Genomic DNA, 24729 nt, shown 5'->3' with positions numbered 1-24729 from the left:
GCCATAAGAAGATCATTTGTAACCTTCACTAAAGCTGTTTCTGTGCTGTGCTGAGCTCTGAAACCTGACTGAAACTCTTCAAATAAACCTCTGCAGATGATCTGTTAGCTGTGTGACAACTACTCTTTCAAGGATGTTTGATATAAAGGAAGGTTGGAGATTGGCCTATAATTAGCTAAGACTGCTGGGTCTAGAGATGCTTTTTGAGTAAAGGTTTAACTACAGCCAGCTTGAAGGCCTGTGGTACATAGCTGATTATTAGAGATAGGTTGATCATATTTAAGATCGAAGCATTAATTAATGGCAGGACTTCTTTGAGCAGTTTTGTAGGAATGGGGTCTAAAAGACACGTTGATGGTTTGGAGGAATCAGCTAAGAGAAACAACAGTCCATCATTAGTTTAAGAACTGAGGGTCCGTCAGTTTGGAAAATTGCTAAAACTTTGAATGTGTCCCCAAAATCCATCAAGCGCCACGATGAAACTGGCACACATGAGGACGCCCCAGGAAAGGAAGACCAAGACTCCCCTCTGCTGCTAAGGATAAACGTATCTGAGTCACCAGCCTCAGATGAGATAGATGCCACACAGAGCTCCAGTAGCAGACACATCTCTACATGTTCAGAGGAGACTGTGAATCAGGCCTTTATGGTCAAATAGCTGCTGAGAAACCACGACTAAGGAAAAGCAACAAGCAGAAGAGATTTGTTTGGACCAAGGAATGGACATTAGACCAGTGGACATCTGTGCTGTGGTCTGATGAGGTCAAATTTGAGATCTTTAGTTCCACCTGCCGTGTCTTTGTGTGATGCAGAAAGGTGACGGATGGTCTCTACATGCATGGTTCCCACTGTGAAGCTTGGAGGAGGAGGTGTGATGGTGTGGGGGAGCGTTGCTGCTGACACTGTTGTGGATTTATTCAAAACTGAAGGCACACTGAGCCAGCTTGGCTACCACAGCATCCTGCAGCAACACACCATCACATCATTGATTTATCAACACCACAATGACCCCAAACACACCTCCATGCTGTGTAAGGGCTCTGTGACCAGCAAGGAGCGCCATGGAGTGCTACGCCCGAAGGTCTGGCCTCCACAGTCACCTGACCTAACCCCAGTGGAGATGGTTTGGGATGAGATGGAGCACAGAGTGAAGGCAAAGGGCCAACAGGTGCTCAGCATCTGTCGGAACTCCTTCAAGCCTGTTGGAAACCATTTCAGGAGACGACCTCATGAAGCTCATGGAGGATAGGGTGGGTGGATTTTACGAAGAATGTAAATTATCAAACGTGTTTTGAGTTATTTCACACTTTGGTGTTTACTACATAATTCCATCTGAGTGTTCATTCATAGTTTCGATGCCTTCAGTGAGAATCTACAATATATATAATCATGAAAATAAAGAAAAACCATTAAAAGAGAAGCTGTGTCCAAACTTTTGAGTGCTAGTGTACATCACAGGTCATAGGTCAGTCTCAGGTGACCCGAAACGCCTCCTCCTGTCTGCAGAGTCAGGTGGGTGGAGTTTGTAAAGCAGTGAAATGATTGGATGGATTTACTGTGCAGCTCTGAGCTCCAGTGTGCTGCACGTGGACCTCGCCGTGTTTGTTCTCGCAGCTCCTCGCAGGAATCCGAGGAACCGTTTAAATCGCTCGTCACGTGTAGCTGCAGTGGTGTGAGAGGAAGAAACACTCATTAATCTGATGACTGCTGACGACTTGCAGCTGCACCTGGAGCGCCATGCGTCCTCACGGCTCGCCCTCGTTATGGAGTAATCACGCAAGCAGATCGGGCGCTGTAATCTTGGAGGAAAGGTTACGCTGATTAACCCAAATCTCTGCCTGACTTTATATCATAAATATGAGCTTCAGCTGAATTCAGCCCAAAGTTTCCAGCGTGATCTCCCACCTGCTGCCTCCTCAAACACCAGCACGAGTGAACGAGTGAAGAGAAACATGATTTCCATCAGCGCACATTTACTCATGACAGAGAACATGTCAAACATTTAAACACAGAAGATCTGCCAAAGTCAGCGAGCTAAAGAGAAACAGTTGGAGGAAGATTTAAGGGTGAGCTGGCAGCAGGTGGGTCACATGGTCATCTCAGAGGTTCTCCAGCCTGTTTCAGAATCACGTTCCTCGCTGTGGACATCGACACAGCATGATGTCATCAGCAAACTCAGAGAATCTGGAGGAATCTCTGTGCGCAGGGAGGAGGCTGTGTGTGAGTGTGTTACTGTGTGTGTCCTCTGGTGCGACTCCCGGCTGAGACGGGACGGTTCATTGGGGAGGAGTCACGGGAAAACGACGTCAGCAGCAGGATCCCGGTGAACCTTCATTCTGTTCACTTCCTGTTAATCATAGTGAAAAGTTAGCTGCAGTTCACCTAGGGGGCGCTGTGAGATCAAAGTGAGCGGAGCTAAACAGAGGCTGTGTCCCAATTCAGGGTCTGCACGCTTGAAGTACGCATTTCAAGTGCGGTTACGTCACCGCCACGCGACGGCGGTCCCAATTTGAAGTGTACTTCAAATGCATGCTCCAAATGCGCCGTCGATTTCCCCAAATATCAAGCGTGGTCCGGTGCACGCTTCGTGGTCCCATATATCCCACAATTCACAGCGCGGCGGTGGGTGTGGATAATTTTGCCGCAAAATACAGCAAAAGGGAGCGGCCGAAGAGTGAACTGTCAAAAGTAAGTAGTGAATATGACGTCACTTATTTATGCGCGAATGTTTAATAATGAAGAACGTTAATAAAACATTGCTGTTATGTGACAATAGTGATGTTTGTACTTTCAGCGTTAACTTGGTTTTAAAACCTATATATATATATATATATATATATATATATATATTACTGGCAGCACAAATGAACCAGCTGCTAGTTAACGAGAGACACCCGGAATGGCTAACTGAAGGCCGGAAGGGACCGGTCCCCTCCAACTACCGACCAATAACCTGCCTCAGTACTACATGGAAGCTCCTGTCAGGCATCATATCGGCTAAGATGAACAGGCACATGGGTCAATACATGAGCGGGACACAGAAAGGAATTGGCAAGAATACCAGAGGCGCAAAACACCAGCTACTGGTAGACAGAACAGTCAGCCGAGACTGCAAGACCAGACTGACCAACCTGTGCACTGCCTGGATTGATTACAAGAAGGCCTATGACTCAATGCCCCACAGCTGGATACTGGAATGCCTAGAATTGTACAAGATCAATGGGACCCTAAGAGCCTTCATCAGGAACTCAATGGGGATGTGGCGTACAACACTAGAGGCCAACTCCAAGCCCATAGCACAAGTCACCATCAAGTGCGGGATCTACCAAGGAGATGCTCTGTCCCCACTGCTGTTCTGCATAGGCCTGAACCCCCTCAGTGAGATCATTAACAAGACTGGCTACGGATACCGACTACGGAACGGAGCAGTTGTCAGCCACCTCCTGTACATGGATGACATCAAGCTGTATGCCAAGAGTGAACGAGACATCGATTCACTGATCCACACTACCAGGCTATACAGCAATGACATTGGATGTCGTTCGGACTGGAGAAGTGTAGTCGGATGGTAACAAAGAGAGGGAAGGTAGTCAGAACTGAGGGGATTGAACTACCAGAAGGCAACATTGCAGACATAGAGGACAGTTACAAGTACCTGGGGATCCCGCAGGCAAATGGGAACCATGAAGAGGCCGCTAGAAAAGCTGCAACCACCAAGTACCTGCAGAGGGTCAGGCAAGTCCTGAGGAGTCAGCTGAACGGTAAGAACAAGATCCGGGCCATCAACACGTACGCCCTGCCCGTGATCAGGTACCCTGCTGGGGTAATAGGCTGGCCAAAGGAGGAGATAGAAGCCACTGACATAAAGACAAGAAAGCTCCTTACCATGCATGGAGGGTTTCACCCCAAGTCCAGCACCCTGAGGCTGTACGCTAAGCGGAAGGAAGGGGGCCGGGGACTGGTGAGTGTCAGCACCACAGTCCAGGATGAGACAACGAACATCCAAGAATACATTGGGAAGATGGCCCCAACTGACCGAGTGCTCAGTGAATACCTCAGGCAGCAGAAACCCAAGAAAGAGGAGGGAGACGAGGAACCATCATGGAAGGACAGAGCCCCTGCACGGTATGTACCACCGGCAGATAGAGGAGGTGGCTGATATCCAGAAATCCTACCAGTGGCTGGACAAAGCTGGACTGAAAGACAGCACAGAGGCACTAATCATGGCAGCACAAGAACAAGCTCTGAGTACAAGATCCATAGAGGCTGGGGTCTATCACACCAGGCAAGACCCCAGGTGCAGGCTGTGTAAAGATGCCCCAGAGACAATCCAGCACATATGTCAGATGGGACGACGGGAGGGTTTAAAAACGGATTTTTTGAGCACTTTTTGAACTTGTGAAAGCAAATTAACTTAACTTTCGTTTAATTTTAGGTTGTAAGAAATTATTTGGTTGACTTTTGTTTATAATTTTCCTCGAAATAAACGCCATATGATTTTAAACAATGGAGTCAGAAGTGCTTTCTAAAAGAAACCTCCCGTTGCCACCCACAGCCTTTTCTTGGACGCTTTTGGTGTTTGGAACATAAAAGGCCGTGACAGGAGCAGCGGGGTGAAGGTGACGCTGTCAGGAGGCTGCTCGCTTCACGCCCCAAACCAAAATGGAGGACGCTGTAAAGCGCCTCGCAGTGCTGTGACGTCGCTAACAAAAAGCGTTTACTGCAGGAGAAAACCTGTGAAACGTCTAAAGGTGGAACCATTTCTGCTGAGCTCGACAGCGCCCCCTATGGAGCAGGAAGTCACAGAGCCCCTTCAACCTGGACGAGCTCGATGAAGTTAGAAATATCCTGTCTCAGAGTGACGCTGAAAAACTAGTTCATGCATTTATTACTTCCAGGCTGGACGACTGTAATTCATTATTATCAGGAAGTCCTAAAAACTCCCTGAAAAGCCTTCAGCTAATCCAAAATGCTGCAGCAAGAGTCCTGACAGGGACTAGAAAGAGAGAGCAGATTTCTCCTGTATGGTGCCGTCATCCATCTTTTATGTACAGTGTGTGGATTTGTGCAGCTGAAGCTCTGATGTCAGGCGTCTTCCTCACAGCACGTGTTTACTTCCTGTTTCATGTGAGAGGAAGCTCACGCTGGCTCCGAGTTTGACTGGACATAAATATTTTATCTGATTTCTTATAAAAACATGTAAAAGATTAATTATGGATCTGTGATGCGCCTTGTGTTGCTGTGTCCTGTCCTCATTCGTTAAAACAAAGACTCATAATAAATCTGTGTGTGGTTTCCAGAATGTGAAGATCCTGACGTACCGAGAGCCTCAGAACCCCGAGTACCAGGAGTTTGTCCAGAACCTGAAGGCAGATGCCAAGGACATGTTCAACTACACCATAGAGGACTCACTGGTCAGTGTGTGTGTGTGTTCAAACTGGACACTTTACTAGGTACACTTTGCCAGCAGGGGGGTGGAGCTTGTTTCTCTACACAGCTGCTGCAGATGTGTCGGCTGCTCTGAGGGTCTCTGACGTGTGAGGACAGCAGGTTTTATTTCACACATCCATAATTTTCTGATTAAAACGAGATGATGACAAAGTAAAAGGTGAACAGAGATGAGATCAATCACCTCGACACTTTTATCGATGAATAACCACGAGATGAAAATATTCTGGAGACCAGATCCAATCAGAAGCACTGAAGCTGTCCAGCTCTGTGAGTCTGTGTGGTTGCAGTTTCCTGCTCTTGCTGGCACAGTGTGCTCTTCTGCAGAGCAATGAGTGGTGATTGGAGTTCAGGTCCCTGCAGATGCACAGCGACCACGCCACGTTCACAGCCTCTTCAGGGCCGTTTTTCTGCCCACGAGTGAACAACGCGCTCGTCCTGAGGCCGAATCGTGAAGCTGGCTGCTTCTGAAACATCTATTGCTTCATCGTTTCCTGAAGCGCTCACTCCCAGCGGGAGCGCTGGCTGATTAGATATTCTGACAGGTTAATAGGAACATGTCAGGCGCCGCTGCTGCTGCACAAAGAGCAGCGATGTGATAGATACTGGAGGAAGTGATGTCATTAAACATCACGGTGCCACTCTGAGCTCTGAAGATCAAATTATTATGCAAATCTGTGATTAGAGGCGAGGCAGCGAGGAGGAGCTGATCCTGTCACGCCGAGCAACGCTGACTTTGCTCGTCAGACGACGGCGTGTGTCTCGCTTCCTGCTGACAAAAACAAAGAGGTGAAAGAGAACTGCCGGGAGGGTGGAGACAGACCCACAGTTTAAAGTTTCGCAGGGAAACATCACGAATGAAATCCTGTACCGCCTGGAGCGTTTGTTCCCGGGTCAGCGTGCAGCTGCAGAGGGATCGGGCCGGGCCGAGCGGCTGAGGAGGAGCTCCACCCGTCCAGTTTCTGGGTCTCCAGCCCCACCTGTGCTGCGTTGATGCTTGGCCATCTCTGATGGCCTCAGCAAAAACGGACGCCACAAGACTGTAGCGGTAGTAACCAAGGAAACGGCAAAGAAGTCACAGGTGTGGGTAGAAGACACCACCTGTGTGCACACAAGGTGTTGTGGTAGAGGCCTGAGTGGTGTGTGTGTGTGTGTGTGTGTGTGTGTGTGTGTGTGTATGTGTGTGTGTGTGTGTGTGTGACCCTCTGTGTGTTTCTTGCAGATGAACATCATTGCTGGAGGCTTTTATGACGGCCTGATGCTCTACGCTCACGCTTTGAACGAGTCCATGTTGGCGTCCAACAAGCGTCCGAACGGGAAGGACGTGACCCCGAGGATGTGGAACCGAACCTTCCCCGGTCAGTGCTCGCCGTTCGTCTCCTTTAAAGCTGACGCTTACCATTTCCACCTTTGTGACGGAGGCTGTTTGGTGCGACTGTGCAGCAGAGCTGTTCTGCAGGTGTGTGTGTGTGTGTGTGTGTGGGGGGGGGGGGGGGGTCGTGGTGCTCTGTGAGTGACGGGTGGGGTTGGGTGAGTAAAGCTCGGTTGGGGGGGATTGAAATGATGATGGTTTGGTGTAGGACTGGGCGATATGACCTCAAAATTCACATCTTGATATTCTTTAGCTGGATGGTGATATAAGATATAGATCTGCATATTTTTAAAGCCATAAAGTAAGAACAAACAGAGTTCTCAGTCACAGCTGTGTCCCAGATCTCACACAGGCACTTTTATTAACAAACAGCGCAGATGTACAAGAACAAATTACTCAGAAATAAGTTATGAGCATTCATTAAATAATAATGCTCCATAAATAAAAGAAAACAATGTTGTTTTTGTGCTCACAACTGAGCAGTCAAAATGTGAACTAACAGACGCTGAGCATAATCACAAAGATTTCACAGCTGCTCTGTTCTGAAGTTCTGCTGCGTGACCGACAGCCTGGAGTTTGAAATCCGCTTCGTGTCTCTGAACAGGAGCCGTCTGTGGTCCTTATACGCACACAGTACGGTAACATTACGATGAAACACAGTACGTATCACTCCGCGAGGCTCCTCGGCTAGTGATGGTAAATTTGATTCTTTTTACTGAATCGAGTTTTAATGAGTCACTCACCAAAGTGAATCGGATTTTTTCAGTCATTTGATTCACTGAGTCAGTCGACCAGAGAGTGCAAAAAATTTACATTTTCACTCAAACTTAATTTGTTTCTCTTTTCATGTAAATCCTACTGCTAAGATGAGTGATTCTAAAAGAAAACAACTATTTTATAGAGCAAAAAGGCGCAAAAACATTTCTAAAATTAAGCAATTTCCTATCAAAATTGCTTAATAAACATTTATTTTGTTTATTTGTATTTTATTAGTATTTTCCTTAAATGTGTCAAATATATATTTTCTCATCTAAATGTCCACTGAGCTGTGAGCCAGGGGGCGGTAATGCGCCTTAACATTGGTTACCAACCAAGAAGAAGAAGAAGCTGTGAGCCAGGAGGGAGGGGGAGAGAGTGATTCGTTCGCTCCATGATTCAGCACAGGAGGGAGGGGGTGAGTAGCTCAAATGTGTTGTTAGCATGTTAGCAGAGCGATGCTACTGTGAACCGAGGAGCTATTTTCTTGATGTGAGCTTCTACTCAGGGTTTTTTCTTCCAGTTCAGAGCAGAAATTCTTTTGTTAAGATACTGGATGTTGTGTTTTTCTCCACAATTTTAATTATAAGCTAGATACATTGCTGCTAACAGCAACAGGGATGAGTCAGTGAGTCAGTTGGGCTTGTGAATCATGATTCATGAGTCAGTAAAGTGATTCTCGAGTATTGAACGATTCGTTCATGATTCGCGCATCACTAGTTCAGTGAAGGAGAGGCGGAGCAACGCAGCGTAGAGACAAAAGTGGACGAAAGAGGCAAACTTGCGGCTCCAGAAGTATAATTATAACGCAACATAAACTTTATCGATATAAATGTTATTGTCACATCTCGTATCTCGTATAAAAATATATCAATATATTTAAAAATTCGATATATCGCCCAGTCCCAGTTTGGCGGGTAAAGAGGGATGGGTGAAGCAGCACGTGCTGTTTCTGCGGCAGGTAACCGACACGCAGCGCCGCAGTGTTGTTGTGTTGACGTGTTACTGTGTTGCATTGCATTTTTTAGTGTTTTAAGACTCGGTCGCTCGGCAGCCCACTGTGTGTCAGACACGCTGTGAGGAAGCAGCAGGAACAGGACGCTGTGGTCGTGGACGCCGCCGACGTCTCCGTCAGACAGGACGCTGTGGTCGTGCAAACCGCCGCCGTCTTCCTGAGACACTTTCTGAGATTTTCTGTGGTTTCAAATAAAACCTTGAAACTGCTGCTGGTCATCCCAACGTCGCACACTGGAAGGTGGTCGAGCTCAGCCGGCGTTGGTGCACGCCATCCTGCAGGAACACGGCAACGAGCGAACTGACTCCACAGAGCTCATCGGCTCAGCTTCTGTGGGACGTTCTGGAAAAACCATCACAGCGTCCCAGTGACCGTCAGAGGTCTGAGGGGTCTCTGCGGGTCAGGTGGAAGGCGTGAAAGGCTTCAGGGCTGTGATGTCAGAGACGCTGGTCGTGACTGAAGCTGAGAGCTTCGTATACGACCGCGAGTCATGTGATGACGGAGACGTGAACGGCTTGCAGTCTCCCGTCCACATCAAAATGTTTCGATGAACGTCAGCGTCCCTACTGAGATGGAGGACGAGAGAGTGACCTTTGACCTTTGTGACATGTCTAAAGTGCCAAACAGCAGCCGGGTGGTTGCAGTTAGAAACACTCGTCCGACAGGTGAGACCCAAGCAGACGTGGGCTGGTGCCGCTCCGCCAGGTGTTGCGGTGCAGGTAAAGGTGTGCAGACAGCAGTCTTTCCTCAGGATCAGCAGCCAGTGCTGCTCCGGGGGAGACGCTGATATTCAAGAGGCTTTGTGAGCGCTCCTTTCTCTGATTTTTCTCCTGTTACTGAAACGCTCTGACCTCCTCGCCTCGCTGTCAGCCAGCCCTGGACATCTCCTAAAAATATCTTGGAAATCGAATCATGTGAAACCAGAGTCCTGCTTTCAGCCTGTCCTCCACCCGCCTGCCTCTCCTCTGCTCTGTCCTGTCCACATCCATCACGGCGAGGCCTCGTTAGCGTCACCGTGTCTGCACTCACGCAGACGAGACCGCTTCAGCCAACGAGCCTCCGTTTATGCACTCGTGCCTTAATGGTGTTCTCGTAAAAGCATCAAAGGTGATTTACGGTGTTGAGCACAAAGTGTTGGTCATGTGACAGATCTGCAGAAACATTTGAAACTGTTCACACCCTCAATTTATTACAACAGCCAATCAGAGAGAGTCTACTGAAGAGAGGGCGAGCTGGGGAAATGGTCCTGCCCAGACTGCCAGCTGTTCCTAAAAAGGGCTGTCACCCACCCGACTGAAAGGATGGAGATTTGATTTGTGGATGCTGCGATCGTGTCCTGACTGGAAAAGGCAGATTGTGGATCGTTGAACGCTCTCTGGCAGACGTTATCACGTTTCCCTGCGAATAAACAGTGAAGCAGACTTCCTGTGGTGTGAAATGTGACTCCTGCTAGGAGGAGGCTGGTCTCCTCCTTCCCCGAGCTGACCCTCCCCCTCTGTTTCCAGGACAGCTGTCACTGAACCCGGTCTGCACGCACTCTTTATTTGAAATGTTTATGAGCGCAGACACCTGCAGGGCCACCACGCCGGACCCTCGCAGACTGCGGGCAGCTGGTGGTGAGCTTTCATGTCTCCTGTGTGATGAACCTGTTTGCCTGCTTGAGGAGTGCAGTGTCCTAATGAGATTTGTCAGTCTTCCTAATCTCTGATTTATAAGCCGTGAGATGAGGTGATGTGGTTACCAAGCAACAGCTTTCAGCTTCCAGGTCCAAAAACAGATGTGAACCTGCAGTATGTCAGAGACAGACCCCACATCCAGCTGTCAGTTTGCCAGAGGAACACGAACACGTAAACACACGACTGCACAAAGGCCGAACTCGGCGCCAAAACATGACGCACTCACAGGGGGGCGGGGCCACGACACATCCATCCAGCCTTCCAAACATAGGGTAGACCCTGCAATAATACATACAGAGAAAAACCCAGCAATCATATGACCCCTATGAACAAGCACTTTGGCGACAGTGGGAAGGAAAAACTCCCTTTTAACAGGAAGAAACCTCCAGCAGAACCAGGCTCAGGGAGGGGCGGGGCCATCTGCTGTGATTGGTTGGGGTGAGAGAAGGAAGACAGGATAAAAGACATGCTGTGGAAGAGAGACAGAGGTTAATAACAGATATGATTCAATGCAGAGAGGTCTGTTAATACATAGTGAGTGAGAAAGGTGACTGGAAAGGAAAAACTCAGTGCATCATGGGAATCCCCGGCAGCCTACGTCTATTGCAGCATAACTAAGGGAGGATTCAGGGTCACCTGGTCCAGCCCTAACTATATGCTTTAGCAAAAAGGAAAGTTTGAAGCCTAATCTTAAAGTAGAGATAGTGTCTGTCTCCTGAATCCAAACTGGAAGCTGGTTCCACAGAAGAGGGGCCTGAAAACTGAAGGCTCTGCCTCCCATTCTACTTTTAAATACTCTAGGAACAACAAGTAGGCCTGCAGTGTGAGAGCGAAGTGCTCTAATAGGGTGATACATTTATGTTATCTGGCTTCATGGATAGATAACTCTTGGTGTCATCTGCGTAGCATATCCATCCATATATCCAGTATGGATGGATATGCTACAGTAATTTTCCATTAAATGAACTGGTTTCTCGCTGTCCTTCTTCTACCACCAGTCCATCTACAGTCAGCCAACACTGTCTGCTCCACCGACTCTGATTTCCATTAAAAGTTTATGGTGCAGAGTTTGAATTTATATGATGAGTGTTGTGAAATGTTAGCTTAAAGAACAATATATCAAATACGTTTCAATGTCTTCTTGAAAAATGGCCGTCAGCCCACTTTCACACCATTTTTTCTACACCTTGAAATCTGACGGAGTGCTTGAACAAAAAATCTCAAAAGCTAAAAAAGCTCAAATTCAGGGACTTTTGACAACAACTCCAGCTGCTCTCCAGAGTCCGTATTCAAACACACACGAGTGACAGATGGTGGTTTTTTACATTCTGAGTCACATAAATTAAGAAAACTACATTTTTATTCAAATTTCATGGTAGAAGAGCAAAATCTGACAAACTGTGCCACAAAATCAAACAATCAGCAGATGATCCGATTTGAATTTTAATGTTCGATTGTTTAATTTCTTTCACAGTGTGAAGTTTTTATTAGTGAACTGAACTTTTTCAGATTTGAACTCGACAAAAGTCTTTGAGATGTTAATCTTCAAACATCGTCTCAACTTTCACAGTGAAAACGTGTCCGTGTCTGCAGATTCACAGCGCCCTGCACTCTAGGCGCTGTCTCGCTCCATGACGCAGGTTTCTCTGCAGCTTCAGAGTCTTTGATTCGTTTGCAGCGATAGTTGTTTCTTCCAGCTTCCTGTCTGCGTGACTCTGCCTTCTCTCTCTTCCACACAGCAGATTATCTACCCCTGTGCACATTCATGCTTAACGGGAGGTTACAGACCACAGCGCTCCGCAGGATGATCCGTGATCAGGCAGAATGAGCGTTACAAGAGACGGAAAAGCTGTGAATGAGACAGAAAGAAGGGGAGGGTGGCTAATAAGATCTCATCAGAGATAATCTCCATGACAAACAGGACACGAGAGGAAGGAGGCAGGCCGGCTGTGAAGACCGTGAATCGGAGTGAGAAGATCAGATTACAGCTTCCTCTCTGCTGTTTCCGCTCCATTAACTAATGGACGAACACGTCGCAGCACGTTTGAATGATCGGGAATATTACAGCAGGTCTGCAGCAGATTTAATGCAGCAGCTCGCTGAGACGGCTCTCAGGAGGAAACAGCTGGGGTCAAATTTCAGGACAGTTTATTCAGGAAAAGTTTCTAAACCTGATCTGGAAAGTTCTGGATGATCCCCGAGATGGAAAGTTTGTGAGGCTGAGGACGTACCACCTCGTCCTCTGTCATTCCTGCAGATGAGCACAACGCTCAGTCTGTTTGCACAACCCACTGTCATTGTTGCACTGTTGTGTGTCTGGATGCTTCTGCTCTGTCTGGGGTTTTTTGCACACTTGCACTTTGTGTTGATTGTCATATTTAGCACCGTGGTCTCAGAGGAACTGCGTACGGTCCCACTGCACATGGTTGAAATGACAGTAAAGCCTCTTGACTTGATGAGGCAGCGCACTGAGGCTCTGATAATCAGCAGAGACCCTGAGGCCACAGGCCAACCCGCTGCTGCTGCTGGAGAAATGTCTAATTAACCCACCCGAGCGATCTTCCACTTTATTTGCAGCTGCTGAGTTTGTGCACTCAGTTAACGCCATCACTCAGCTGCACTACACCTTAGAAAGTGTCGGTGCTTCGCTGCACAGTAAGAACAGAGACTGAATGAAGTTCCTGCTTTACAGAGCCCGAGCTAACCCACGCTGAGCAGCATCAGCTGAACGGGTGAAAAGGTTAGAACAACCCAGCGGTTGTAGCTCTTGGGTTGGGTTGGAGTACTGAACTGCCACGTTACCCTGGGATCCAGTCCAGGTACCCAGTTCAGCTTCACAGGTGAGATTAACCTGTCTGACACCCAGTGGACCAGGATTCACAGATGTTTCCAAAAGGCTGAGGAAAATCGTCCATCCAGCTGCTAACGTGCTTCCTTTTCTTATTTTAAAAACCAGCCCCAAAAACATGTCGGTCAATGACAGCTCCCTTCTGAATGTGAGACGCGTAGCTGTCGGCGTGCTGCAGAGGATGTTGTTCGGATGCCCAATGATCTGGTTTCTCTCAGTCAGCCACACTGAGACCAGCGCGTGAACAAGGGCTGGTTTAGGCCACCAGTGTTGTAGGACTCCATGTTTCAGTTTAGTGAACACCAGAGATGGGCAGTAACGCGTTACTGTAATCCGATTACTTTTTTCAAGTAACAAGTAAAGGGATTACTATTGCAAAAACGGTAATTAGATTACCGTTACTTTCCCGTAGGAACGCTGCGTTACTGCGTTACTAAAACCGTGATTTTTTGTGAGAATGTCTCATGACAGTGACGTAAGCGAGTGCGACGTTTGTGACAACAGCTGTGTGCAGATCAACAATGGATCATATATCGAGTGCAGAGAGAGTATGAGCGTGCAGCGTTTAAAGCGTGGAAGTACTGACCTTACTTTGAGTTTGATTCCATAAAAAGTGACAAAAACATTAGTGTCCGCTGTGCGTGGGAAGAAAACTTCTTTTTACAGCGAAAAAACCCCTAAACTTCCAACAAGCACCGAGTAGCTACGACGTAATGGGAAACTCACAGATAAACTCGCGGATTCTTCCACTGACCGCGGCACACCTGCACCAGGGTAACCCTCCGCCTACCCCACTCCTGCTTTACAGGTGAAAATAGAGCAACAGGACTGCTGAGTCTTTGACTTTATTTATTTTCTGCTGTGTTTTACTTGCATCTATTTGAAAGACTGAGTGTAAACACAAAAAATATTTTATTTTATGTGCTGGAATGTGCAGAAAATAGGTTTAAATGTTAAACTAATTTCTTCCAGTCAGAGAATGTTGCAGATAATTAAATGTTTGCTTGATGCATAAAGTTAAAAGATTAAAACTAATAAAACAAGTTTTAATCAAGTTTTAACCTGTTCGCGCAGTAACGCGCGAACAGGTGTGAAATGTGTGTGTTTAGTTTGTTTTAATCAATTTTAAATCATACTTTTTATTTGTTCTTGTTTCTAATGTCTCTGTAAAGCACTTTGAATCACCTTGTTGTTGAATTGTGCTATACAAATAAATTTGCCTTGCCTAAAAAGAGACTTTTCCATTTGATTACATTTTGTATGATGGATTATGCAGAAAAAGTAGAATTGGGCTGAAAGATCTATCACTTTATCACCTATTCAGGTTGTAAATCGGGTTTTTAAAAAGTAACTAAGTAACTAAGTAATAAATTACTTTTGAAAACAAGTATTCAGTAAAGTAACAGGATTACTTTTTTGGGGGAGTAATCGGTAATTAGTTACTGATTAGTTTTTTCCAAGTACCTTGACCAACACTGGTGAACACAGCTGGCTGATGTGAAGCTGGGTCACTGTAAGGTGGGACCTTCCAGTTTGCTGGCCGGATGAATTTATTGGAAAAGGAGCTGAATGAGAGAGAAGAGTTCCTGAGGTGGGATGTAGACAGGCTCACCGGGAAACAGTAATGTTGGTGCACTGGCTGTTGGTGTCAGACTGGATAAACCTCCATTGACGGGAACAGTAACAGCTGTGAAAGTGCAGCTTTGATCTGCTTTGATGTCATGGAGACAGTGTTTCCTCAGGATGCAAAGAACGAGGCCGGAGCGCACGCTCAGCTGTCCGCACGATCCCAAAAAGCTGCAAAGAAGTCAGTTTGGGTGCTGGAGATCACATGTTCCAGCAGAAACTATTCACAGCCTCACACGTGAAACCAGCGTTCACCCTGATGCCCTGTGTTGTGTGTCGATTAGCTCGGCCGCTTCCAGGAACTCCAGCCAGCAAATCCTGGATTGGAACGAACTCGAGATGCCGAGACTCCAGGCTGGATAAGCACTCCAGTGCTGAGCCTTGGGACAGCTGGTCCAGGTTTATTAAGTTAGGCTGCACGATTTTGTCTCGCACTCACGCCATTCAGTCACATCAGAATCATAGAAAACGTCAACACTGATCAGAGAGGTCCATGTCCAACGTTACAGCCACGTTTCCCGCTGTTGTCAGCGCTGAAGACGGCGTCTTAGGAAGCACAGACACGTGAAGTGATGTACCCGGGGTTTGGGAACGTCAGCCACATACAGCGATGAAATACTGGAACGTATTTCAACTGTGAGCTGTGAAGCAGGGACGGGTTCAGACTCTGATCGTTTATCAGCACGTATCCATGTATAAGACAAAGCTGACGCTGTGAGGCTCCATCAGAGGTGTGAGCATCACCGCAGACGTCTTTGTGTCAAAGTAACTGAGGATAAAACATGAAGCAGGTTCTCCTGTTCTGGCTTTTTATAGCAGAGAAGCTTCAAACTCTTCTGCAGTCGATCAAAGACTGAAGCAACCTGATGCTGCTGAAGTGAAGCAGAGTCACAGAGGTTCGATCACAGCTGAGCAATCATTGAAGTCTAAATGTCTTCAGTCTGAACAGAGGTGAGGCTTTGCTGTCAGAGGCCGACAGCAGCGAGCGCAGCAGCGGAGCGTGAGCAGCAGGAGACGGAGATTTGATGGTAAAAGTCTGAGTGCACTGAGGGAGAGAGAGCTGTGCAGGAAGTAAAACAGCCAAAGTCAGAGAGAATTCATGACGACGTTTCTCAAACGTGAAGTTTGAGCTTCTTTCTGGTTCTGTCAGTTTTGGTCAGAGAGACGAAACCTGCAGAATCTGAGTGTTTCAGCCCCGACGTCTGTGGACGATCCACGCTCTGTGTCTCTGCTCTCATCTCCTGGTTGAGCTGATTCTGGAGTTTCTGATTAATTACATTTATATTTAAATCCAGGATTTAATGAATCGAGATCACTTTATTCAGACTAAAACCGATTTGAATCAGGAAATAGATTTTTAAAAGCCAGCCCTGGTGTGGACGTGGATGCGATGAAGGATAACATGACACCGCAGTCGGCTCTGTGAACATTTTAAGACTTGTTAGTTACACTAAAACACAGATTTCTCTGAAGAGGTCAGGAACAAATGTCCACACAAAGCAAACCTGCGTGGAAGATGCCTCCACCCACCCATTCATCCTCACGAGTGTCAGCATGATGCTCTGCCTCTGCCTATTTCCTTTCACACCTTCAAACCAAAGCCCTGAATGAACGAACATTTTCCTTCATTGCTGTTTGTCATTACAAAGCTGCTCTTATCCTGCTTGCTTCTTTTCTCCAGTGCCAGTTTTCACTGGTGAACACTGTATTAGTATTGCGTATGAAACGCTGAGTGCCCCTTCACCTGCACAGTCACTGACTGTCTCAGGCAGTGGTTCAGTTCTGTCAAATGAACTGGAAGTTGGTAAAGAGACAAAACGTTGTTGTGCGCCTGAGAGCTCGGGAACAGGAAGAACACGCTGAAGGACTTTAGGATGCTGTCTGTGGGTTTAAGGAGCCGGTTTTGCTCATCATTTCCTTTCAACGATCGCCTTTTTCATTGAACACAGATCCTGTGTTTCAGTGTTAAAAGCTTCATTGCTCCAGTTCAGGGCGAGCACTTCAGACGTGTCTACTCACGTTGCTTTCAGCTGGAGCCACAAATGTCTAAAGAGGCTAAAAACGAAGGCAGCTGCTGAAAGTTCAAACGTTTCTTTAAACTTTAGACGAGTTTAAAGTTCTTCTTTAAGCTTGTCTACCAGGATGTGGATGACTGTGCCAGAGGTTTCCCATCAGACCAACCTACCAACAAGAACACGACTCGCCTTAGTGCGGTGCGTCCTGAGAGCGCCACCTTTAGCTTTCACCACTCTCTTTCTGTTGTAGCGTTGTCATAGAAACGCAGAGCCATGTTTGAGCGCCGCCTGCTCAGACTGACCATACAGCTGCAGCTTTGGTTCAGAGGTGGACTTTGGTGTGAGACTGGAGCTGGTTGGACTGGATGTTGATTGGTTAGATCATTGTTTATAGTTGGACGTGGTTAATAGATATTGTTGGACATTGTTTATGAGGTATTGGCTTGTAGTTAATAATAATAATAATAATGGATACTTTATTGATCCCCATGGGGAAATTACTTGTTTTTCTCTGCATTTGACCCATTCACTCAGTGAAGCAGTGGGCAGCCACTAAGCAGGCGCCCGGGGAGCAGTGTGTAGGGACGGTACCTTGCTCAGGGGTACCTCAGGGTAGCCATTAAGTGGATTCGAACCCCCGACCTTCCGATCATGGGGCGACCACTTTACCTACTGAGCTATCCCTGCCCCTGTTGGACTCTGTGCTGTTACGATTGTCTCAGACAGTTTTCTGGCTGGTTTTTGACTGGCTGGTCACTGTTGTTGGTTTTGGCTGATGTTGGACTGGTTTAGTACTTCATACAGGGTTGGATTGTTTTGGAGCGATTCTGGGATTTTACTGGGATTACACACTGACTGTAATCCCAGTAAAAGCCGGTCAAGCAGTTTTCTTATAGTTCACAGGTGAAAGCAGAAGTCCTGGATTCAGATGAGACATTTATTATCCCGTGATCTCGTAAAGACTAACCTTCACTCGTCTGCGTTGGCCCTTCACACACACATGCACACGCAGACACACTAAGCAAGCACACAGCGATTCCTGGAAAGTAAGGCATGACCTCCCAGGAACACGTAAACTTCCTGGGGTCAGTGTTAACAGCTGCAGGTGTGACTCATGTTGTGAGGACATAGATGAGTTTACATGGTCACATTCTGCGGTCCTGAGTTCCTCGTGGGGACAAACTCGTAAATCATTACATGTTAAAGTCACGGGGAGGTTAGGGTTGGTCGAGCTGAAGTTAATGTTAGATCGGATTTCCAGGAAGAAGACATGACTGTGCGTGTGTGTGGTCCACATATATTTATGATTTTTTAATAAGCTGACATTAAAACAGCAGGAAAGCTCGCTGTCCAATCAGCACGTCTCTCTAAATGTCATCCTTGGACCGCCGCTCGCCCTCCGTGGACCCGCGCCTCATTGTTACGTGACAGCCAATCACAGCAAAGATTATGCTTCATGAACATCACTTACTCCATGTTTTTATTGTCTCGTTGTATCTACGCTGCAGCATTACTTTTATTTTCTCAGCATTACTTTATTATTGCTTATTATTTATCGATTGCTTGTATTGATCTGAGTGTGCTCTGTTAAACAATCTCAGGGGCTGCACGGCCCAGTTTAAGATAAAGAAGGATTATTTTGAACCGTAATCATGCAAAGCTGCTCACGATGGGTGTCCTTAGCTGAATGTGCTGTTCATGTTTTTGAGTTTTATTGGTTCTGTTTGTTTGAAATGTTTCTTTGTTCTTTCCTCCTGAAAGCATCAGAAATCAAAACTTTGTCTTTTGAAGTCAGCAGATAAGAACACAAGAGACCGAAACCCTGAAAGGACCCATAAAACCTCTGTGGACAATAAAAGGATCCAATAATGATTTAAAGCAGCACTTTTATAAACCAGCACCATAAAACACATCTCACTGTGATGAATCCTTATCTTATCTTTAGATCAGAGTCTGGCTCATCGTTTCTAAGTAACACATGAAAACATCATTCTTCCAGAGCCTGAAGGTCGGAGGAAGCTCGTGGTTCCAGGAAATGGCATGAGAGCTCGCGACCTCCACGCCATCATCAGCCCACAGCCTGACCTCTGCACTCCACCACCACGCATTTGTTCGCTCTGAGCTCCAAACGCTAAGTGCTGAAGGGAGGGCGGGGTTACACCCAGGGTTTACGGGCATGTGATCGATTAGCGCCATCGTTTCCCTGCGTGGCTTTTGCACATACAGGAGCTAAGGTGTGGGTGTGACAGCTGTTGTGGCTTTAACCCTGTGAGTTCAAAGGTCGGGGTCATGACCCCCGAACCCGCTCCATGGCTTCTCAGTCTGGTGTAAATTTAAAAACAAATTGTAGTTGGTGTTTCTCAGCTTCTGTGATAGTGTTCACGTCTGAGTGTGGGTCCCCTCCGCCCCGGCGTCCCGGAGTACCAGCCGAGACGTCATGGAGATGATGGAGAGCCTCACAGTCGTGCTGAGTGTCATTTACCTCTGTTTTAATCCCTTTGATCTGTTGCTTCCTCCATGCTCGACCTCTACAACCAATCAGCTCCCTCCTAAACTCTAATGGCTTTGTTTCTATGGCGATGGTTCATCTGGGTGGTTAGCGCCACTCAGCCCCTCTTCAGCGTGCACACTCGCTCTCCTCCTGCTGATTGTCTGTAATTAACGTCTCCTGTCTGTGTGACTGTTTTCATGCACGACCTCCTCTCTCCTCAGTCTTTGCTTCCTGTTGTGTTTCCTGCTGTCACGTGTTGGATTTTGGGGGACGGATCGTTCGTATGAACTCATGCACCTCTGCGCTCTGTTCTCCAGCTGAACATCGATAACCTCACCAGTGTTAATAAGACCATTTTATCAGGTAACCTGTACCTGCCTGTTGGGCTGTCCTGCTGCCAGCTGTGCCGGTTCTGGAAGCTGAAACCTGAGAAGTTTGAAACGTCTGTAAAGTCCAATTATTAACACCAATAAAAATAATAATGATAATAACATATATGTTACTCAGTGCTGTCGTCTGCACACGGAGGCCTGCTGCTCGAGCTTTCTGTTTGTCGGTCATCTCTGCAGCTGTCGGGCATTTCATTTGGATCTTGGACTTTTATGTTTTTCCCTCCTGCAGCTGGGACCCGTTCAGATTGTTAGAGTGTGGTTTCAGTGAGGTTCTGGTCTGTTCCACTTCGCTTTCATCTGTTCCTCTGTCAGTTTAGACTCCTAGCATAAAAAAACAGAACCTTCACTAACGGACGAGCTTCCTCTTCCTGTCCATCAAGTGTTAACTTAATTACTTCCACGCCTGGTTTTGCTTTTTTCTTCATCACTAACAGCCCAGGAAAAGCAGCTGAAGAGAGAAGCCTATCAGGGGGTCGGACATATTTGTAGTTTTTAGTCTGTAGTTTGTAGTTAGTGTCAGATTTATGCTTAAAAGATGAAAGTTTTCATGAAGGATGAACTGAGTGTTTATTGATGACAGCTGCTCAGAGGCTGGTTAAAAAACAATGATGATGGCGATGGTGTTGGTGGTGATGAAGGTGATGGTTTTGGTGGTGTTGATGGTGGTGAAATAGAATTCCCTTAGGCGGTGCAGCAGGTGGATGGTGGTGTGAGATGCACTCAGGTTAATGATGTGAATTATGTGAAACTCTTGAAGTCGTTCTTCCATTGTTTGATCGCGAACAGCTTTAACCTTCAGACGAGGAGACGCTTCACCTGTGTACCTGTGTGCTTCTCCTCAGGTGTGACAGGGCTGCTCCACCTGGATGACAGTGGGGACCGAGAGACCGACTTTGCTCTGTGGGACATTGTAGACACCAACAGCACCACCTTCCAGGTGAACACACTAAACACAGACACAACAGAAACGTGCTGGTTGTGTCCTCGCAGGCTCCGACTCATAAACATAAACTAGAGTAACGAATGTTAGAACGTCTGCGCGAATCCCGGGACGTTAACCACACCTCCTCCTCCTCGCAGATCGCTATGGTGTACAGCACCACTGAGGAGCATCTGACCGTCATACCTGGAACACACCTGTACTGGCTGGGCGGAGCCCCTCCCCCTGATTTTCCTGTCTGTGGCTTCAAGAACGACAACCAAGTCTGTCTCGCAAGTCAGTATGCCAAAGATCAGTCTGAGGTCAAAGTTCATATGCACTGGTTCTTATGAGCACTCAAAGCACCTCATTCACACACACACACACGTAAGTGCTTCCTATCTAGCATTCACACTCCGATGGATACATCAAGAATGGGATCGAACCAACAACCTTCACGATTAGTAGGTGACCTGTGCTACCAACTGAGCTACAGCCCAGATCAGGAAGAACTCGTTTTAAAAATGTGTGGTCCTGATGGACCTGTTGGTCCTCATGGTCCTCGTGGTCCTGATGGTCCTTGTGGTCCTCATGGTCCTAATGGTTCTGGTTCTGAATCGTGAGATCACATAGTGTGTCTGTGGGTTAATAACAGTCTCCTCCTCTCTCTCTGTCAGAGACCATCACCATCTACCAGATGGTCTCCATCGTGGTCATCTTCTTCTTCATCTTGATCCTGACCATCGCCATCTTCATCTACAGGTGAGAGCTGCTGCAGTTCCACCACCTGGTCATGTGAGGGCAGTAGCATGTGGAGTGATCGTGCTACATCACCACACGATCAGGTTCTTTGGTGCGCTCAGAGAAGAATGATTTAGAATGAGTTGGTACTACTGAGCGTGTGCGAACTGTAATCAGACAGACTGTGTCTGACCGTCTTTGAGCTTCACCTGGAGGAAGATGAAGGTGAGTCACTGAGGAAGAGTGTTTGTGCTGCAGGAGGATGAAGCTGGAGAAGGAGCTGGTAGCTCAGCTCTGGAGGATCTCCTGGGACGACATCCAGATGAGCGACCTGAACAAGGTGCTGCGGAGCGGCAGCAAGCTCACACTGTCACTGGTAAGTGCGCGCACACTCCCACGCAGTGACGCTGGATAAAGGTTTGAGGTGTACGTAAGGCTTTTGATGACAGGCGTTCTAATCGAAGGTAGATGTAAAGAAAGATGTGCGTCGAGCTCAGGTCGCCATTACGTTTTAGACTAAACTGTGGAACAGAAAATAACGAGGCCTGAAATCAGCTCCGAGGAAACTCCCAGAATTCTTCTCGCTGTCTGTAAATCCGACAGACGCCTTCACAGTGAAAACACACTCCCACGAGCAGTTTATTAGGAACACCTGCACCATCTTTGATGTTGGAAAGGTGAAGAGATGGGAAAGGTGAGGGCGGCACATTACTGGATGAGAGTCCAGGCTGTACCTAATATTCTGCTCTAGAGACGTGTCAGGGACACATGAGTGTTAGGAACAGCTCCAGGGAGCAGATGAGTTTGCACACGTGCTCCTAATAAAGTGCCGAGTGAGCGTACACGTGCGGTGTTTTTACACGATCGTTATCGTCACCATGGTAATCCTTGGTGTGACGAGGAAGATGATGAAGGTCACACTGACGCTGAGCGTGTTTGTTTCCAGAGAGGCTCAAACTACGGCTCCCTGATGACCGGAGACGGGAATCTGCAGATCTTTGCAAAGACCGGATACCACAAGGTGAGTGTGTCCTCGCCCTCCTCACCTTCCTCAACCTCCTCACCCTCCTCATCTTCCTCACCCTCCTCATCTTCCTCACCCCCTCATCTTCCTCACCCTCCTCACCCTCCTCACCCCCCTCATCTTCCTCAACCTCCTCACCCTCCTCATCTTCCTCACCCCCTCATCTTCCTCAACCTCCTCGCCCTCCTCATCTTCCTCACCCTCCTCATCTTCCTCAGCCTCCTCGCCCTCCTCATCTTCCTCACCCTCTTCGCCCTCCTCACCCCCTCGCCCTCCCCACCCTCCTCATCTTCCTCACCCCTCCTCATCTTCCTCAGCCTCCTCGCCCTCCTCATCTTCCTCAGCCTCCTCGCCCTTCTCATCTTCCTCAGCCTCCTCACCCTCCTCAGCCTCCTCATCCTCCTCAGCCTCCACAACCTCATCTTCCTCAACCTCCTCGCCGTCCTCATCTTCCTCACACTCTTCGCCCTCCTCAGCCTCCACAACCTCATCTTCCTCAACCTCCTCGCCCTCCTCACCCCCCTCCTCAACCTCCTCGCCCTCCTCATCTTCCTCACCCCCCTCCTCAACCTCCTCGCCCTCCTCATCTTCCTCAGCCTCCTCGCCCTCCTCATCTTCCTCAGCCTCCTCGCCCTCCTCATCTTCCTCAGCCTCTTCGCCCTCCTCATCTTCCTCACCCCCCTCATCTTCCTCACCCTCTTCGCCCTCCTCAGCCTCCACAACCTCATCTTCCTCAACCTCCTCGCCCTCCTCACCCCCCTCCTCACCCCCTCACCCTCCTCACCCCCCTCCTCACCCCCTCGCCCTCCTCATCTTCCTCAGCCTCCTCGCCCTCCTCATCTTCCTCACCCTCTTCGCCCTCCTCACACCCTCGCCCTCCTCAGCCTCCACAACCTCATCTTCCTCATCTTCCTCAACCTCCTCGCCCTCCTCAACCCCTTGCCCTCCTCACCCCCCTCATCTTCCTCACCCTCTTCGCCCTCCTCACCCCCTTGCCCTCCTCAGCCTCCACAACCTCATCTTCCTCAGCCTCCTCTTCCTCAGCCTCCTCGCCCTCCTCATCTTCCTCGCCCTCCTCAGCCTCCTCATCTTCCTCAGCCTCCTCATCTTTCTCAGCCTCCTCATCTTCCTCAGCCTCTTCGCCCTCCTCATCTTCCGCACCCCCCTCATCTTCCTCACCCTCTTCGCCCTCCTCACCCCCTCGCCCTCCTCAGCCTCCACAACCTCATCTTCCTCAACCTCCTCGCCCTCCTCATCTTCCTCAGCCTCCTCGCCCTCCTCATCTTCCTCAGCCTCCTCGCCCTCCTCATCTTCCTCAGCCTCCTCGCCCTCCTCATCCTCCTCGCCCTCCTCATCTTCCTCACCCCCCTCATCTTCCTCACCCCCCTCATCTTCCTCACCCTCTTCGCCCTCCTCAGCCTCCACAACCTCATCTTCCTCAACCTCCTCGCCCTCCTCACCCCCCTCCTCACCCCCTCGCCCTCTTCGCCCTCCTCATCTGGCGAGGAGGGCGAAGAGGGCGAGGGGGTGAGGAGGCTGAGGAAGAGGAGGGCGGTGAGGAGGCTGAGGAAGAGGAGGGGGGTGAGGAGGCTGAGGAAGAGGAGTTAATCAGCCGTGCTCTGCCGTTCAGCGTGGACTCACCAGGGGGAGGGTCAGTGACCTCCTGCTCCCAGTCCGATAAAAAGGGGAGGCTGCGTCAGGAGGAAGAACAGCACAAAACTGCGGTGCTGCAGAAGAATATGTGGGTGGTGCAGGATGTGGGTGGGAACAGAGACGCGTGAAGTGGGTGGAGATGAGTGTCAGGGCTGCAGGGGTGAAAGAAAGGTTTGAAGATGGCGGCGAGAGCTGCTGCGAGGGATGGTTGGAGACGGTGGAGCCCGAGGTGGCGGTGTTCACCTTCATGACCCGCTGCAGGACCAACACGTGAAAGGGCCGGCCTCGTCCAGGTGCATCATGGGACTGTGATGTCCTGCTGTTTCATATTCAAACACTCTTACAGACTCTGCAGAGCGGCGCTGATTTCAACAGTGAGCGCCCCCCGCCATGGCGGCAGTGCAGCTGTGGGAGGAGCCAGTGGTGATGCATGCGCTGATAAGGATTCAGGTGGGAACACCTGGAGCTTAGTCTGCTCCGAGGAAGCCGCCCTCCTCCTCCAATCAGCCGAGTGCCGTTTTCACCGCACTCATCAGTCACCACTTTGAAAGGTCAGAGGTCGTTGATTATTTCTTCAGGTCTTAATGATGCCGCAGGTGGAAAAGCTCGTTATGAAGACAGGAGCCCTCCAATCACAGAGTTGCTAGTCTGCATCAGTATTTTATCCTGATTTGTTCTAGAACCACATAAACCAGATCAGAGATGCCGATCTGAGGTCCAGGAGGGGGCGATGCCTCTGAAGCCTGATTGGAC

General features: G+C 48.4%; 1 protein-coding gene across 2 annotated transcripts in view; it reads left to right on the top strand.

Annotated features, from left to right (window-relative positions):
- Nucleotides 1–24729, top strand: part of LOC113031810 (atrial natriuretic peptide receptor 1-like) — a 64248-nt gene that overhangs the window by 21857 nt on the left and 17662 nt on the right. For both annotated transcript variants that reach the window (XM_026184244.2, XM_026184245.2), the window contains 7 exons: nt 5301–5414; nt 6671–6806; nt 20482–20576; nt 20720–20855; nt 21236–21320; nt 21558–21675; nt 22246–22320. In XM_026184244.2, the coding sequence (XP_026040029.2) occupies nt 5301–5414; nt 6671–6806; nt 20482–20576; nt 20720–20855; nt 21236–21320; nt 21558–21675; nt 22246–22320 (759 nt within the window). The remainder of the gene's footprint in view (nt 1–5300; nt 5415–6670; nt 6807–20481; nt 20577–20719; nt 20856–21235; nt 21321–21557; nt 21676–22245; nt 22321–24729) is intronic.

Source organism: Astatotilapia calliptera, chromosome 11, assembly GCF_964374335.1.
Source record: "Astatotilapia calliptera chromosome 11, fAstCal68.1, whole genome shotgun sequence".
Lineage (NCBI taxonomy): Eukaryota > Metazoa > Chordata > Actinopteri > Cichliformes > Cichlidae > Astatotilapia > Astatotilapia calliptera.
Note: the sequence above shows the minus strand (reverse complement) of the source record. Positions and strands in the feature narration are given on the sequence as shown.